The 19,094-nt window shown below is 41.5% G+C and overlaps 1 protein-coding gene across 1 annotated transcript in view; it reads right to left on the bottom strand.

The window, feature by feature from the left end:
* si:ch211-26b3.4 (connector enhancer of kinase suppressor of ras 2) overlaps nt 1–19,094 on the bottom strand; it is a 911,874-nt gene that overhangs the window by 811,257 nt on the left and 81,523 nt on the right. The window contains exon 2 of the mRNA XM_059977444.1: nt 3,963–4,126. Within this exon, the coding sequence (XP_059833427.1) occupies nt 3,963–4,126 (164 nt within the window). The remainder of the gene's footprint in view (nt 1–3,962; nt 4,127–19,094) is intronic.

Genomic DNA, 19,094 nt, shown 5'->3' on the forward strand with positions numbered 1-19,094 from the left:
AATATACATTGGCCACTTCTGGTTAACTTAATGAGTATCTGAGTTTTGCAATTATTTGGATTATCTTACATATTGGAGTTTGAGGCATGACTCCTGCTGCTCATTCTTCTCACCAGCAGATCAGTAAGGCAGTAATTCAATGGACAGATGTGTTTGCAATGCTATTGCAATGACAATTACAGTCAATTATGCCTTTGGGTTAATTTTATCTAATAAATGTGCAATCTACTTACTATAAAGTTACAGATATGCATATGGCACATTGTTTTCAATAGAAAGAAATCATAAATTGAAGATTGCTGTACCTCATTTTCAGCTTTAAAGAAAGAACATAATCAGAATGAAATTAATAAAAGATCCTTCTGTTGAACACTGAGGTGAATTGGCAATTTGGTACTTGCAAAACATCTTCATTTAAAATAAGCCTAATGTACCTTCATAAACATGCTGCCTTGAATACAGCACCATTATGTACATGTAACATGGGTTTTCAGAGCGTGGGCCCAAATGTTGATAATCGTCAAAGAATTCTCTCATGTGCTATGGTAATCTTGAGCAGAGATTATCATTGATTAACAAATTAGTAACAATAATTATGGACTTTTATAAGAAAAAAGCACGAGTCCTATTGCTTATTTATGCCTATTCATTGAAATAAATGAAGTATGAAAGAAAACCTGTTCAAAATTGTTTTTACTATTTTAAAAACAACATCATATCTAAATTGTACCTTAGATAAGAAATGTGAATGTGAAATTTTGGTGTGCATTCATAGAAGATTAAGGAAAGGAATATAAACAGACTTTACTCTCAGTGAGACTGATGTTGCAGCACAAACAATGACAAATACTTTCAACCTGACTTGTATTTGGTTGTTTTGAGAGATATGCACATAGCACTAGTTTCATCAGTAAGTCTACTCCTATAATTACTGTCACTCTGCTGGAGGAACTACTCTATAGTAGTAACTACTGTCATTCCAATAATTAAGTATGACCATCAATGAAAGCAATGACTCACATGAATATGTCAATGAAAATATGCCAACTGCAAGATTTTTAGACAGCGGAAAGTTTCAGAAATGGCATTCTAGAGTTACAGAACCTCATTGATTGGATTTGTATTCTTTGATCCAGCACTAATTGATCTTTTCCAATATTCTCCAGTTTAGCCCTTCAGTCGACAAATTTTTGCCTTCAAATTGAGGCGCTTTGTAAACCAATTGACTGCATTTCAAAATTATCCAAATCGATGCACAGCAACCTTGCCAAATTCAGTGTGTTACACTGTCTGCATTCTTAATAAATAATGCAATTTCTTCAAATGATCTGAACTTGGTGAATCTTAAAGAAAATTGTTCAGTAGTTGAACCACTGATGCTCAAGAATTGCACTGGAAGGCTCTGAATGCTGGTAGGCCTTTTCAGAAATTTCAATATCTATCATGTGCTTTTTTAGGTCTGGAAATATTTAAAAGTTCAACTTACACCATCATGTTTACATCCGCTCTGTTTGATTTCAAAGGATTTTATATTATCTACATTGCATTGCTTTTTTCCAGATCCCTATAATTTATTATTCAAGTCATTTAAATGAGAGAAATCTGTAAAAAAAAATGTCAACCTACAAATCCACACAATGTCCTACAATTCTTAACAAGAAAATGTTTCATTTGTCAAAAACAAATGGATTTCATCCAAACACTCAACAAATTATTTAAGGACAGAACCTCTACTAAGCCAACAAACATGATTGTATGTAAGTAGTCCTGTGCACACCAAATTCACTTCACTCAGTAAATGATGCAATTGTCTTTTTATAAAGCATGTCCAGAACTAAAATTAGTAATTTTGTTACAATTTTTAATCACTCCAAGATCTTTAAGGCCCACGTTTGCACACAAAGCCTCCTCATAGACTATACTATGAAAACCAGTCTTTAGTTGTCCAACATATTTTGCAGATTGATAATACTTGCCTCGATACGAATCCTTCAATTACTAATACTAATATCATCAGTCATCACCAAAAAACATTGCCCTGCAGACCCGACAGTTCTTTCACTACTGCTAAACATATTTCAAACCCTGTTATATGATCATTTAACATTACCAAGTTAACCAGACCCTTGCATATTTCTTCACCCGTACAAAATCGAGCAATAACGGCTAAATTAGCTGATTATGTAACATTAGTGATCTCTTCAAGGCAAATGAAAAGAAACTTACATTAATGAATATCTTTTGTTAGTTGTTCTGTTATGTTTGTTCCCATCAGCAATATTTTATCTCTTATTATGTTTCTGCTCAGTGCCAAATCTTTAACACAATGAATTTTTTGTTAGTTTTCTGGAAATTTATCAAAAAGGAAAGGAGTAAACTCGAGATATGATTCTTTAACAGATTCCCATCCCTGAGTGGTTTTCTATGTCGAATAATAATCTTTGAAACCTCAAAACTAGCAACTAAGCTGGAGCTATGTGAAATAAACATCATGAAAATATTTGACATTTTTGCTGCTGATTACCAAGTACTCCAGGTGTGTGTGGATTTCAGAATGCATCGTCCAACATCAGACTTAGCTGGCACCAAGCCAGTGTGAGAAGTTTCCTTTGAAAATGTCTCACTGTTCTCAGATTGCTTTATTTGGCAGTAAAGATGTTCATCCATCTTTATTAATTATGGGTGGGGTTTAGAGTCGAGGGGCATGGCAACAAAAGTTTTGCACATGCCATCTTGAGCGTGGGTGCCATAGGTTCACCACCCCTGTAGAATATTATGGGGTGAACAAAATGGTCAGACTCAACTTCCATGTAAATAGAGGACCCACTTTACCAGCAGCAGTCTGATCAAAGCTGGGCGGGAGAGCAGTTAAAGTAAGGTGAAACATAAGTCCCATCATATAACTGACTGCTTTCCAATCACGTCTCAAAATAAGCCTGGCCTAATGTCCAGTATGCTCTCAGGAAGGAAGTAGGGCCCTATGTTCAATAGTAGATCACGTGCAATGACATCATAAGGATATGAACTGCAATTTTATTGAAAACCTGAGCAAGGTGAGGCACCATTTATTTCCCAGTGAAGCAGACTTTTTTCAGAATTGGATTGGGGGAGAAAAACTGAGTAGGCTAATTCAGAAGTTTCACCCCAGCTTTCCTATTGGAAATCCTGGACTTCCTTTGACCAAGTTCCTCATCTGATCTGATCTGTCCAATCCCACCCATTTATCACTGCCAAATGACTTCCCACTTCATCTGCTCCAGTTCTTTGTGTCCTTGAAAAAACTATGTTGCTGATTATAAACCCTTGCAATCTGACCAGAAGATATTTTTCCCAAAGTGCCTTTCAGGGACCATGCGTATGGGTCCTCTGCTGTAGTCCCCTTCTCTCAGATGTCCAATCCTGCACTCTAGTCAAATAGCCAATGTGGCCAGCTGTCAGATTGGATCTTCCAGAGCTTTATTTAATTGATGGAGTTTGATAAAGATCAACAAGACCTCCTAACTAACAGATTTTCAATATTATTTTCATCTATGCAAGAGAAAAAATCAAGGTAACAATGTCACTGAGGTCCTGATAATACATGGCATTTCTCTTGTGGATTTATCTTCAGTTAGGGAGCAAATGAGTTTATCATTCCGAGTTTGAGTTCAAATCCTACTTCAGAGACGAAAGCTGACATAGTCAAGAAACTGAAAGCTTGTACACTTCCATGATTCTCAAAATTTAAAAGCATTGAGTGTTGGCATTCCCTCAGAAAATTACACCTATTCAGTTCTGTGCTTTTTTGTTTTAAACCAAGAAGTAATATGCTATAATGAAGGGACTCTAGAAAAATAATTAAATACAAGTTAATTGTATTTTGAGCAACTATTGAATGCCATGCCCCAAAGCCCACAGCAATTTTCCGTGCCAATATTTAATGTAAAATTGCGGGTAAAACAAAATGTGGAGCTGGAACTTACCAATGCACAGAGTAGATCAACTGCTTCCAAGATAAGTTCCTGATGGCCAATCCGCGTGACACCTAACTCCTCGAGTTCCTGATGTGTAATGTGTAAAAGCTGCTCTCCATTGATCTTCTCCCTCTCAAAGTTCTTTATATATTGTTGGAGACAGTCATCAAGCCCTACATACAAAATTAAAACAAAAGGATTTTAAGTACAACAATTAAATCGCACATCTCTCCATAACATTGTAATTTTCTTTTTAGTTATATAGTTATTTCCTTTCTGGAAATTATTATTGAATCTGCTTTCACTACTTTATCAGCCAGTGCATTTCAAACCACAGTGTTATTAAAGCTTTAATGCAGTTGCTGAACATGAAATTAATTCCGTCAATTATTACAATCATCTCCTGGCCCACACAAAGTTCTGAAGGTGTACAAATAAAGATCATAAACTTTCTTACTTGCAGACATGATTAACTGTTGAGGTAGATATAGGCACATAATAGAGCATTTCCAAAAGTGGGTTTGGCTACATTATTCATTATTCAAGTTTGTTGTACAGAAAAGCAATTCCTTTGCATTCATTTATTACCTCAGTGCCACAGCATGGTACAAAATTCAAAGTTCAAAGTACATATATGTCACCATATGCTAACTTGAGATTCATTATCTTGTTGGCATTCACAGTAAATACCAAGAAACACAGTAGAATCAATAAAAAAACTGCACACAGCAAAGAACCAAAGTGCATAAGACAATAAATGATGCAAATATAAAAAAAAAGAAAAAAGACCCCCCCCCCAAAAAAAAACTTGAGAACCGTGAGTTGCAGAGACCTTGATGGGTTGAGTGAAGTTTTTCAGTCTGACTGAAGAACCAGATGGTTGAGGGGTAATAACTGTTCCTGGACCTGGTGGTGGGGTCATGAGCCTCCTGCATGTACCCCTTGTGAGAAGAGAGCATGACCTGCAGGGCAGGGCGGGGAGTGGGCCTGATAATGAAAGCTGCTTTTTCACAGCAGCGATCTTTATAGATGTGCTCAATTGTGGGGAAGTTTTTACTTGTGATGGATGGAACTGTATCTACTTCTTTTTGAAGGATTTTCCATTTAAGGTCATTGGTGTTTCCATACCAGGCTGTAATGCAACCAGTCAATAGACTCTCCACTGTGCATCTGTAGAAGTTTGTCAAGCTTTTAGATGGTATGCTGAATCCTCGCCAACTTCTAAGAAAGTATGGGCACTGCCATGCCTTCTTTGTAATAGCATTTATGTGCTGGACCCAGGACAGATCCTCTGAAAAAGTAATGCCGAGGAAATTAAAGTTGCTCACCTCTGATGCCCTATGAGGACTGGCTCACAGAGCTCCAGTTTCCTTCTCCTGTAGACAATAATCAGCTCTCTGGTTTTGCTGATACTGAGTGAGAGGCTGTTGTTGTGGCACTACTCACCCAGACTTTCAATATCCCTCCTATAGGTTGATTCATCATCACGTTTGATCCAGCCGACAACAATGGTGTTGTTAGCAAATTCAAATATGGCATTATAGATGTACTTAGCCTCACAATCATAAATGTAAAGCCAGTAGAGCAGAAAGCTAAACACACAAGCTTGTGATGCTGATGGTGATTGTGCAGGAGATGCTGTTGCCAATCTGAACTTACTGGGTCTGGATGTGAGGGATTTGAGGATACAGTTGCAGAAGAAGATATTGAGCCCTTGGTCTGGAGCTTATTGGTTACTTTTGAGGAGATGATAGTGTAGTCAATGAAGAGCATCCTGATGTATGTATCTTTGCTGTCCAGATGTTTCAGAGTCGAGAGAAGACCCAATGAAACGGCATCTGCTGTGGACCTGTTGTAATGGTAGACAAACTGGAGCAGATCCTCAGGCAAGAGTCGGTATGTTTCATTACCAATTTCTCAAAACACTTCATCACAGTAAGTGCTACTGGATATTAGTTACTGAGGCAGGTTACCACATTCTTCTTGGGCACTGGTATAATTGAAACCTGCTCGGTACCTCAGACTCCCAAAGTGAGAGGTTAGAGATCTCAATGAACACTCCATCCAGTTGATGAGCACAGGTCTTTAGTACTTGGCCATGTACACAGATGGTACAGATGATGCTTTCTGTGATTCATCCTCCTGAAGTATGCTTTCACATCAGCCTCAGAGACTGAAATCACGAGCTTGTCGGGGCTGTGGGAGTTTCTGAAGGTGCCTCTATGTTCTGTTAATCAAAGTGAGCACAAAAGGCTTTGAGCTCATCTGGGAGTGAAACCTCGTTGTCACATATGTTGCTTGGTTTAACTTAGCAAGAGGTGATAGTATTCAAGCCCTGCCACTGTTGTCAAGCATCCTTCTGTGATTCAAGTTTGGTCTGAAGTTGCCATATCACATGTGTGCTGGCTTTATGAAGGCCAGATACTTTACTTGGTCACCACTGATCTAACCCTCAGCAGAAATAACACGATTTCATCAGTTCAGATTTCTCATGATATGCCAAATATAGTAACGTTATACTGCATTTCATAACCATGACACTTCTAGCAAAGTCCAAGTTTTAGTTGTCAGGTGCTGTAAGAGGACAGATTTGAACTTGTAAAGGAGCTTCGACAACCTCAGTTATTCTAAAGTGTTACTTATCCCTTGCAATAATAATTGCCTCTCTATTTAACACTGAAGTTCCACCACAGTCATTGCAACATCTTCAGAATCAGATTAAAAGTGAAATCACAATCATACTTAACAAGGGGCAGCCTAATTAAATTCTCGAATAACTTATTGCACTGTAAAGTAGCACTGAACCAAGAGGATGTCCTGTAACTGTCACAGGGCACACTGAAGTGTTGATCTAAGAGTATATTGGGTTAGCAAGAGATGAGGTGATTACATGACCAGTGTAATCAATTACAAGGCACTGAAGATCAAATACTTATTATACTGTAAGTAATTAAATTAAGCTTGAAATCCCTCAGTTGCCCCACTTGCTACCAAGTGCACGCCACCGACCCTTTATCTTCCTCGGCCCACTTTGGTAACCGCTGACACAGACTATTTTCTAAATGGGGAGCAAATTCAGATTCGCAAGCAGACTTGGGAGTCATTGTGCCGGATTCCCTGAAGCTTAACTATCAGGTTGAGTCGGTGGTAAGGAAGACAAATGCAATGTTGGCGTTCATTTTTTGAGAGCACAAGAATATAAAAGCAAGGAAGTGTGGCGACCCACTTCCCAGCACACTTGGACTGGTTCACAAAGCAGTGCGTGGCGGCATTGAGGCTGGTCGCAAAAAGTGCGCCAAGCCTGCTTCACCAGCAAGGGGAAAAGCCCGCGCGTGGGACTGGACTGTGAATACAGCATTCCCGCCCGGGGAGGGCAGGATCAGGAAGGCTTTAAAGTGAGGCCGCAAAGTTTGAATAAACCTCTTCTGCAACTGCAGCTCACCGACTCCGTGTCGTTATTCAGCGCTGCATGTAGCACACCGCTACAATTGGTGACCCCGATGGCCCAAACGATATTTGGGCCAAAGATGAACGACGCCGCATCTGTTCATGCAGTTTCGTTAAAACTGCCAAGCTTCTGGACGCTGCGACCTCACCTACGGTTCCAGCAAGCAGAAGCCCAATTCCACATTCGGCAGATAACCGCGGATTCCACACGTTACTACTACGTGGTGAGCTCCCTCGACCAGGAAGCAGCGGCCCAGGTTGAGGAGTTCATACAGTCGCCCCCAGTGGATGGCAAATACACAGAATTCAAAGCCTTTCTCATAAGGACTCTCACAGCGCGAGCCAGCTGCCCGTTTACTGCATCTGGATGGTTTGGAGGACAGGCCGCCATTGGCTTTGATGAACGAGATGCTCTCCCTGGCCAGAGGTCACAAGCCCTGCCTCATGTTTGAGCAGGCATTCCTGGAGCAGCTGCCCGAGGACATACTCCTGCTGCTGTCTGATGTGGATTTCAGCGACCCCCGGAAGGTGGCGGCCCGGGTGGACGTGCTGTGGAAAACCAGGAAGGAGAATGGGGCGTCCATCACACAGATCACCAGGCCACGCTCCCAGCAGCAAACCAGACCAGGCCCGGCCACAGAGCCCGCTAACCCCAGAGGCAAGGGTGAGGAGACCAATGAACAATGATGCTTCTACCACCAGCGGTGGGGCACAGAAGCCCGCCGTTGTCGCCTGCCCTGCCAGTTCGCAAGGAGCGTGGCACCTCCTGACTATTGTGGACTGGTTCACAAGATGGCCAGAGGCGGTCCTGCTCACCGACACCACCTCCGAATCCTGCGCCCAGGCACTGATTGCCACCTGGGTATCTCGCTTTGGTGTACCGGCCCACATTACCTCCAACAGAGGCGCCCAGTTCACCTCCAGCCTGTGGTCAGCTATGGCCACAGCTGCACCACACAACTGCCTATCACCCACAGTCAAACGGACTAGTGGAGCGTTTCCACCGTCACCTGAAGTCGGCTCTCATGGCCCTCCTCAAAGGGCCTAACTGGGTGAACCAGCTTCCCTGGGTCCTGCTCGGAATCCACATGGCGCCCAAAGAGGACCTGCACACCTCGTCGGCTGAGTTGGTGTACGGCGCACCCCTGGTCATCCCAGGAGAGTTCATACCAGCCCCAAGGGGGCAAAAGGAAGAACCGGCAGGAGTCCTGGGCAGACTACGCGAGAGGCTCGTTAACTTGGTCCCCATACCCACTTCGCAGCATGGGCAGAACCCGACCTGCGTACCCAAAGACCTGCAAAACTGTAAGTTTGTTTTTGTACGACGGGGCAGACATCAGGCACCACTACAGATGCCCTACGAGGGGCCGTTTACAGTGATCAGGAATAACGGGTCCGCATTTATGCTGGACATTGGGGGGAAAGAGGAGGTTTTCACGGCGGACAGACTCAAACCGGCCCATGTGAACTTGGCGCAGCCGATCGGGATTCTGGCACCGCAGTGCAGAGGCGGACCTCCCAAACAGAGTCCGACCCAGGCTGTGGACATTGGGGGGTGTATCACTGGTTCTGGGGGGGGGGGGGGGGTTATGTGGTGACCCACTTCCCAGCGCACTCAAACCGGCTCACAAAGCGGCGCGCGCCGCCATTGAGGCTGGTCACAAAAAGGGCGCCAAGCCTGCTTCACCAGCAAGGGGAAAAGCCCGCGCGCGGGACAGGACTGTGAATATGTGCCCCCTACAGCATTCCCGCATGGGGAGGGTGGGATCAGGAAGGCTTTAAAGTGAGGCCGTGAAGTTTGAATAAATCTCTTTTTGCAACTGCAGCTCACCGACTCCGTGTCGTTATTCAGCACTGCGTGTAGCACACCGCTACAGAAGGATAAAATGCTGAGTCTTTCTGAGGCATTGGTCAGACCGCACAGAGTATTGTGAGCAGTTTAGGACTCTTTATCTAAGAAAGGATGTGCTCGCATTGGAGTGGGTTTGGAGGAGGCTCACAAGAATGATCCTGGAAATCAAATGCTTCGCATATGAGGAGTGTTTGTTAACTCTGGACCTGTATTCTCTGGCATTTAGAAGAAGGAGGAGATCTCATTGAAACCTATTGAATACCGAAAGGCCTAGATAGAGTGGATTTGGAGAGAACGTTTCCTATAGTGGGGAAGTCTAGGACCAGATGGTACAGCCTCAGAATAGAAGCGCATCCCTTTAGAACATAGATGAGAAGAAATTTCTTTAGCCAGAGGGTGGTGAAATTATGGCATTTGTTGTCACAGATAGCTGTGGAGGCCAGTTCATTGGGTATATTTAAAACTTGGGTGGTGAGGTAAAGATATGTCTCCACCAAAGGAGGTGTAAGGCACTCTTTCCATCCAGTAGCTTGCGGGCCAATTCATTGGGCAAGGTAGAGCACATGTTTATTCACCCCGATCAAGCTCATGTGAAGCCATGGGAGCAGCTGGTGCACATCAGAAATCCTGGTTATGTAACCATTGATGCCAGGCAGATAATCTCTGAAGAGTATTGATATTGGTTGTGATCATCTGTCTTGTAAAGATATTATGCAGAGGGCAAACCACTTCTGCAGAAAATTTGTGAAGAACAATCATGGTCATGGAAAGACCATGATTGCCCAAGTCATACGTCATGACACATAATGAATTCATGATATTTAAAGTGGAGGTTGATAGGTTCCTGATTAGTAAGGGCATCAAGGATTATGTGGAGAAGGCAGGAGAATGGGGTTGAGAGGGATAATAAATCAGTCACAGTGGAATGGCAGATCAACTTAGATGGGCTCAATTTCCTAATTTTGCTCCTATGCCCTATGTCTTAATGTACAATGTTGTGTCGAACTAAATAAATCAGTAAACAAATGCCTAATGAAATCAATCCCTTAGCCTCCATTCACTCCACACTAACGTGCCTATCAAAGAGTGTCATACTTGCCTCCACTGCCAGTACATTCCAACTGAGGAATGTGGTGTCAGCCAATCTGGGTGGTAGAACTGGAGACGGTTGTTGGGAGCTGGGAGAAAATAGGAGGGAAGATGGCTGAGGATGCCGTCCCTGTTACACAAGTTGCTTTGTGCAGGTGAATGGCTTCACGGAGGAAGAACCAATACTCCCGTGAAGAGTTCACTTGTTCGAGATGGATTTCGAGCGACCTTCGGAAGGAGCAGTGTGTACATCAAAGGCAATGGCTTTTACAAGATTTGAGCTCCACCGTGCACATGTGACTGTTTAAGTATCATGGGACATAGTTGTTTTCTCTTTCTTCCCTTTAGTAATTAATTGCTTAAATTTACATTCTTAAATATACTTCTTTATAATTGTAGGCAGTGTATGATCTGCTATTTCTTGCCAATGGGTAATTGCTGGGGAAGTAAATCACACAGCATTCTCACAAACCGGGGTTTGGATGGGCGAGACACCCCAAACTCACGGATTTGGTGGGACCAAAGTCATATTCACCATAGATGTATGAAGCCTGAGCAAAGTGGGTTTCTCAGTGCAGGGTGCAGGGGCCGTTAGCGAAGAGCTAACATGCCACATTTCCAGAGGTGCTCAGGAAAAAGGGGCTTCTCATCTATGCTCCATAATCTTATAATCCATTAGATCTCTCATTGGCTCCGGGGAAAATCCTTGAGGAAGAGAAATGCCTTGTTGCTCTTTCTGAAATCTATTATCTTATCAAAGTTCAAAGTAAATTCTTTATCAAAGTATATATACATCACCATATACAACCCTATGATTCAGTTTCATGTAGACATACTTAATAAATCCATAATAAAATAATAACCATAATAGAATTAATGAAAGACTGCACCAACTTGGGCTTTCAAACAATGTGCAAAAGACAACAAACTGTGCAAGTATAAAAAGAAAGAAACAATAATAATAAATAAATAAGCAATAAATATCAAGAACACTAGATGTAGAATCCTTGGAAGTGTGTCCATAACTTGTGGGAACATTTCAATAGTGGGGCAAGTGAAGCTGAGTGAGATTATCCCCTTTGGTTCAAGACTTGATGGTTGAGGGGTGTTAACTGTTCCTGAACCTGCTGGTGTGAATATTGAGGTTCCTGTACCTTCTTCCAGAGGAAGAGAGCATATCATGGTTAACAGGAGTCCTCGATGATGGATGCTGCTTTCCTGTGACTGCTTTTCATGTAGATATGCTCAGTGGTGGGGAGGGCTTTACCCATGGATGGACTGGGCCGTATTCATTTTTTCTTGTAGAACTTTTGGTTCAAAGGCAGTGGTGTTTCTATTCTGGGCCACCATGCAGACTGTCAATATACTCTCCACTACACAGCTATAGAAGTGAGTCAAACTTTTAGATGTCATGCTGAATCTCCACAAACTCCTAAGGAAGTAGAGGCGCTGTTTATGAGCCGGGCTGAGAAACTTAAATTTGCTGACCCTCTCCACCTCTGATTCTCCAATAAGAACTGGGTCATGAACCTCTGGTTTGCCCCTCCTGAAGTCAACAATCAGCTCCTTGGTCTTCCTGACATTGAATAGGAGATTGTTGTGGCACCACACAGCCAGATTTTCAATCTCCCTCCTATAAACTGATTTGTCACCACATTTGATTCGGCCCTACAACAGCAAACTTAAATATGGTATTGGAGATGTACTTAGCCACACAGTCATGAGGGTAAAGTGAGTAGAGCAGGAGCTAAGGCACAGCCTTGTGGTGCACCTGTGCTGGTAAAGATGGTGGAGGAGATGGTGTTGCCAATCCAAACTGACTGGGGGCTGCAAGTGAGGAAATCCAGGATCCAACTGCATAAGGAAACATTGATGCCAAGGTTCAAAGGTTCATTTCTGATCAAAGTATGTATCCATATACAAATCTGAGATTCATCTCCAGATAGCCACAAAAAGAAAGAAGATGAAAGTCATTCAGAGAGAAACAAAGAATCTGCATCCCAAACATCAACCGCCCAATCCCCTGCCCCACACAAAATGCAACAAGAACATTAACCCCTAAACCCCCTCCCCTCCCACTACAGGAGAGGAATGAGTGAAAAAGCACAGAATATAAAGTCTTGTCTGAAAAATGTCCACAATCCATAAACACAACAGTCCAATCCATTAACACAGAACCGTGGTAACATCCTCTGACCTCACCGACATTCATCGAAAGAAAGAGACACTACATGAGGCAGAGGCCTGCCCACCTGCTGCAGCAAGCCACACAGGAATAGGATGCTCACAGTGCCTTTCACATTTTCTTTGATGTCTCAATTTTCCTCAGTGCTTTATTCGGTGATTAATGGATGCTGGAATCAGCAAAATGGAGTCAAACATTGGCTCACAGCCCATCTCTAGGTTTCTATATGTCGAGGCCATCCGAGTACACATTCACTTTCTGGAATCTTCTTGGAGCCAGCAAAGCACTGGATCACTCAGTCAATTTCCAAACTGTAAACTGCAAGCTCTAACAGTTCCAGAAACACATTTAAAAATAGATGTAAAAGAAGTAAAATAGATATATTTGTGGGCTATCTGGAAGATGTCAACCAACAGAGTGTTGTACATTGGCACCATCTTGACCAGAAGTCCTTGAAGTTTATTGATAAGTTTTGAGGGGATGACGGTATTGAATGGAGAGTGCTGGTCAATGAAGAGCATCCTGACCTATGCATCTTTGTTGTCCTGATGTTCCAGGGTTGAGTGAAGAGCCAATGAGACAGCATCTGCTGTGGACCTGTTAATCTGGTAAACAAACTACATTGGTTCTCAGACAGAATTTGATATGTTTCATCACCAACATCTCAAAACACTTCATCCATGTGGGTATAAGTGCTACTATATGATAGTCACTGAGACAGGTCACCATGTCCTATTCACCAGAATAATTAAAGCCTTTTTAAAGTAGGTGGGTACCTCAGACTGCCAAAGTGAGAGGTTGAAGATCTCAATGAATACTCCAGCTATTTGATCAATACAAGACTTCAAGCCAGGTACCCTGTCTGATGCTTTTCATGGGTTCACCCACCTGAAAGCTGCTCATACAGTGGCTTCAGAGACTGAAATCACAGGATCATCAGGGGCTGTGGGAGAGTTTGCGTTATACTTCTTGGAATAAAATTTCAACTAATCAGATCAGTATTCCATAAGTCTAAAGCATACAGAGAGGATGTGCAGTGGCTAACGGGCTGGTGCAGAGCCAACAACCTGTCTCTGAATTTGAACGAAACAAAAGAGATGGTTGTTGAATTCAGGAGGGCACAGAGCAACCAATCTCTGCTGAACAATACCAACTTACTGCCCTCTACTGTGACTATTGTCTTGTTTATTATTTATTGTAATGCCTGCACTGTTTTGAGAACTTTATGCAGTCCTGGGTAATTCTGTAGTCTAGTGTAGTTTTTTTTGTGTTGTTTTACGTAGTTCAATGTAGTTTTTGTATTGCTTCATGTAGCACCATGGTCCTGAAAAAGATTGTCTCATTTTTACTGTGTACTGTACCAGAAGTTACGGTCGTAATGACAATAAAAAGTGACTTGGGTTGACTTGATAAGTACATGGTCAACATTTGTAACATCTTCAATGTCACATATTAAAGTTTAAATTGTGAATACATTTTACAGTAAGTAAAGAACAAAGTAATGCACCTCTGAAAGATCACTGATTTAACAGCTTTTCTTCCACAAAAATACTCAATACCACTACCCTGATCATTCTACTACAGATTCAAATTCTGATCCAATTTGCCACTTTCCAATGTAACCCTCAGCCTTTAGTTTATTTTTGATCAGCCTGCTATGCAGGTCTTTGGAAGGACCACTTCCTGATTGCAAGGATTGGAGTTGTCATCAAATATAAAAGCTTCCTATTTTAATCCAGCAGTTAAGCATTGTATGCTAAAACTATTTAAGACCTCTTAAATCTATAACCATTATTTGTTGCCTCTCATTCATTCACAATGTTGATTTCGAAGTGGAGTCCCTGACAAAGGTAAATATTACCAAGGAAATAAGACTAGATTATTGATTTGTAGACAAAAGGTGGGAATTGGATTCCTCTTGTGGGAATCAGATTATAGCAATGAAAACAGAATGAGAGGACTGACAGGTTATTAGAGGTTGGAAAGTTTCTTCAAGGATGTTTAAGGATATCATTATAGACAGGATCATTATGGTGAATACTAATGGTTCCAAATCAACAAGAAACAAGATTTTCTTGTTTGAATGGAAGCAAGTTCAGGACATAGATGTCTATCATGGAAACCAAGCTCACTGAAAGATTATGAACATCCTGTCACCAGTCTTGCCCAAGGAACTTGGCCCAAAACGTCGACTGCACTTTTTCCATAGATGCTTCCTGGCCTATGGAGTTCCTCCAGCATTTTGTGTCTGTTGAAGGATTATGAACACTGACTACTGCATATCAGTTCCTCTGCCTCAAGACCCATTGAGTCCACTGGCTACACCTCACCTGCCTGTACCTGTTTAGACTCAAAGTCCAATGTCTACACATCATCTCACTGTACCTGTTTGGACCCATTGAGTCCAATGTCTACACATCATCTCACTGTACCTGTTTGGACCCATTGAGTCCAATGTCTACACCTCATCTCCCTGTACCTGTTTAGACTCAAAGTCCAATGTCTACACCTCATCTCCCTGTACCTGTTTAGACTCAAAGTCCAATGTCTACACATCATCTCACTGTACCTGTTTGGACCCATTGAGTCCAATGTCTACACATCATCTCACTGTACCTGTTTGGACCCATTGAGTCCAATGTCTACACCTCATCTCCCTGTACCTGTTTAGACTCAAAGTCCAATGTCTACACCTCATCTCCCTGTACCTGTTTAGACTCAAAGTCCAATGTCTACACCTCATCTCCCTGTACCTGTTTGGACCCAGAGTCCAAAGTCTACACAACATCTCCCAGCACCTGTTTGGACCCAGAGGCCAATGTCTACACATCATCTCACTGTACCTGTTTGGACTCAAAGTCCAATGTCTACACTTCATCTCACTGTACCTGTTTAGACCCAGAGTCCAATGTCTACACCTCATCTCACTGTACCTGTTTGGACCCAATGTCTACACTTCATCTCCCAGCACCTGTTTGGACCTAGAGTCCAATGTCTACACTTCATCTCCCAGCACCTGTTTGGACCCAGAGTCCAATGTCTACACTTCATCTCCCAGCACCTGTTTGGACCCAGAGTCCAATGTCTACACCTCATCTCCCAGCACCTGTTTGGACCCAAAGTCCAATGTCTACACCTCATCTCCCTGTACCTGTTTAGACTCAAAGTCCAATGTCTACACATCATCTCACTGTACCTGTTTCTACCCACAGAGTCCAATGTCTACACCTCATCTCCCTGTACCTGTTTAGACTCAAAGTCCAATGTCTACACATCATCTCCCTGTACCTGTTTAGACTCAAAGTCCAATGTCTACACCTCATCTCCCTGTACCTGTTTGGACCCAATGTCTACACTTCATCTCCCAGCACCTGTTTGGACCCAGAGTCCAATGTCTACACTTCATCTCCCAGCACCTGTTTGGACCCAAAGTCCAATGTCTACACCTCATCTCCCTGTACCTGTTTAGACTCAAAGTCCAATGTCTACACATCATTTCACTGTACCTGTTTGGACCCAGAGTCCAAAGTCTACACAACATCTCCCAGCACCTGTTTGGACCCAGAGGCCAATGTCTACACATCATCTCACTGTACCTGTTTGGACCCATTGAGTCCAATGTCTACACATCATCTCCCTTTATCTGTTTGGACCCAGAGTCCAATGTCTACGCCTCATCTCCCTGTACCTGTTTAGACCCATTGAGTCCAATGTCTACACCATCTCCCTGTACCTGTTTGGACCCAAAGTCCAATGTCTACACTTCATCTCCCTGTACCTGTTTAGTCCCATTGAGTCCAATGTCTACACCTCATCTCCCTGTACCTGTTTAGACCCATTGAGTCCAATGTCTACACCATCTCCCTGTACCTGTTTGGACCCAAAGTCCAATGTCTACACTTCATCTCCCTGTACCTGTTTGGACCCATTGACTTCAAAGGGCACTGTAGATAATAAAGCATTGGATATGTATAATACCATGTGAAATAAATTGTTTTCTCAAAAGAAAATTAATTTAATTTAAATTCTTGATATTAATAATATTAATACTATTGTTACGTATTCAGACAACAATAAATATATGAGTTCGGCAAGGGTTTTTATAACAAACAACACATTTATTAAACGCTGAAAACAAACCCCCCAAAAGTAAACAAACACTAACGTAACCGGAAATCAACTGCTGTGCGGCAGCTTAAACAGCTCTTAAAGCAATGCAGCTCAAACAGTTCTTAAAACGATGTTGCAAAAACAGTTCTTTAAAGTAGTATTGCCAAAAGTTCGAAATGCTCACAGTCCATTTAAAAGGAGAGACTTTATAAGACGATTTAAATTCTCTTTCATGTCGTTTTGCTTCAGTCCCCAATGTCGAACTTTTCCCACGAAGAATTTACGAAACGAAACGGCTTAAAGACACTGGCCTTTCCTTTATCACACTGTCCTCAATCTTCTGCTATCCCACAGAGATTAACACAAGAACAGTCAACGAATTCCTTTCCGAATAAGGGTTAAATAAGGTTGAACCTGTTTCACCGTCGTAAATCGATTCTCCTCGATCTTTAACTCCTGAACTCCGATCTTCACTCTCCACTGATTCTCAAACTAGCAGTATTGTAAAGAAACTGCTGGCAATGACCTTTTAAACTTTAGGCGTTAGATAAAACTTCATCTTTCAACTAAACTGCGTCATCACATTAAATCACGCAGCGGCATGAAGTCAACATGGCAAATCCAGCCACGAACTGCCCCTCCTCACAGGGTGGGGTCTTCCTTTTATAACCTGTTAAAAAAAACCTGTCACATGATCTCTACTGGCGGGAAAATGACATCACTCCACCATCACAAGACCATTACCTCAAGTCCAGTATAGCTTCAACCCCAGTCATGTGACAAGGGCACCACTGTCATGTCACGAGTACGTAACACTATTAGTGTAGTAAATTTGTATTAAGTACATTAATAGTAATTAACTAATACTATTTAGGTGTTTGGAACTGTTTTTTTTGTTCTTTGAAGTAATTGTTTCATAAGTATTATTTATTTCATTTTAAATAATTTTAATACTTTGAAAATTCACAGACCTCATCATTTAAAACCCCTCATAGATTTGACACTTACTAAATCTGGGTGTAGACCTTTGCCAGAGTTACTGTCAACAAATTTTGGTTATAATAGTTAAACGTCAAAAAGTCTCAATTTATCAGATAAGATCCATTTATTAGTTGGACCTAAAGGGGCAACCACAAATTATTCCTATCTGCTGCTTTATTAGCCCAGCTGTGATCAATTAAAATACACATATGATCACACTACTAACATGCATTTGTCTTTCCTAAGGTAGCAAAAACTTTGCACTTCTTAAGAGGAAAAGTCCCACTGCTCTCAGTAACTCTGGCTAGGTAGAACAACAATAATTTGAAACTTTTCAAACAAATAACTTGTACAGCTCATTTTCAAATCATAAGAAAATCAAAATTGACACCCTGATATCATGAACCAGTTTTGTCTGCCACTCAGTTATATAATCCTACCGACGTATGAAAGGAAATTCAGTCTACGTTATCCTGCTAGAAAGTATAAGATCTTGGGAGAGTGAACCCTTTAAATGTGATGCCTCTGATACGGTATACATATTGTTTGTGGAATTAAAGCCCATGAACCATGCAGTAGCAGAACAGATGAAAATTTACTAAATTTTGCAGACTGAAAGGAGACATAAAGGTATTTCTTAGGCTTTCTTATAAGATAGTGAGTACAAGTGCTAAGGATGTTTTGTCTGGAGGTCTGCCCCTCCGATTTTCAAAGTCAATTCCTCCCTACACTGAAAACTGGTCATCCTATATTGATCCACTTTCTTTCCAACTATATCCAGCTATGTTTTTTTCCTTGTTGGGTTGGTAAAATTCAGATGAAGTTTATACTCTAATCCATAAGTTAGCAATTCAATTCCTCTTCTTTTTGCTCTTAACACAAACTTCAATATTGGTGTCGTTAAAATCTTCTTTTTGCACCAGTCTACACTTTTTACACCTCCCTCAATTTATTTTTAAATCAGTACATTAATTGTTGGATGATGAAATATGCTAAGTAAATAATTCCATGATAGTTTCTCAGTTCAAACCTGGAAGGATTTTACCTATGAATGCTCAAGAGTATTCTCAATTAGAAAACTGAGAAAAACATTCTTACTCTAAAGCTCTGAGTTCATAAATCACCAAGCAAAGAAGAAAGAGAATTAAATACAATTTACAACACATAAATAGGTTATTTAATCCAAAGTACTTTGTCTAAAGTAGTGATTATATGAATCTCATGAATATGTAACTCTTCCCACCCAAATGCTTTCTATGCTATGAAGTATATTTCGTTCATCATCGTGAACTTTTCTAGCTTCACTTTAAATGTATCAATGCTATTTCCCTACAGGACCAGTACAACAGGAACAATCCCACTAACCCATGATGTCTGTGCCAACCACAATACTAAATCAAACTAATCCCATCTGCCTGGAAATGGTCCATATCCCTCCATGCCCTACACGTTCATGTACCTGTCCAAAAGCCTCTTA

Source organism: Hypanus sabinus, chromosome 8 (assembly GCF_030144855.1).
Source record: "Hypanus sabinus isolate sHypSab1 chromosome 8, sHypSab1.hap1, whole genome shotgun sequence".
NCBI classification, from domain to species: Eukaryota; Metazoa; Chordata; class Chondrichthyes; order Myliobatiformes; family Dasyatidae; genus Hypanus; species Hypanus sabinus.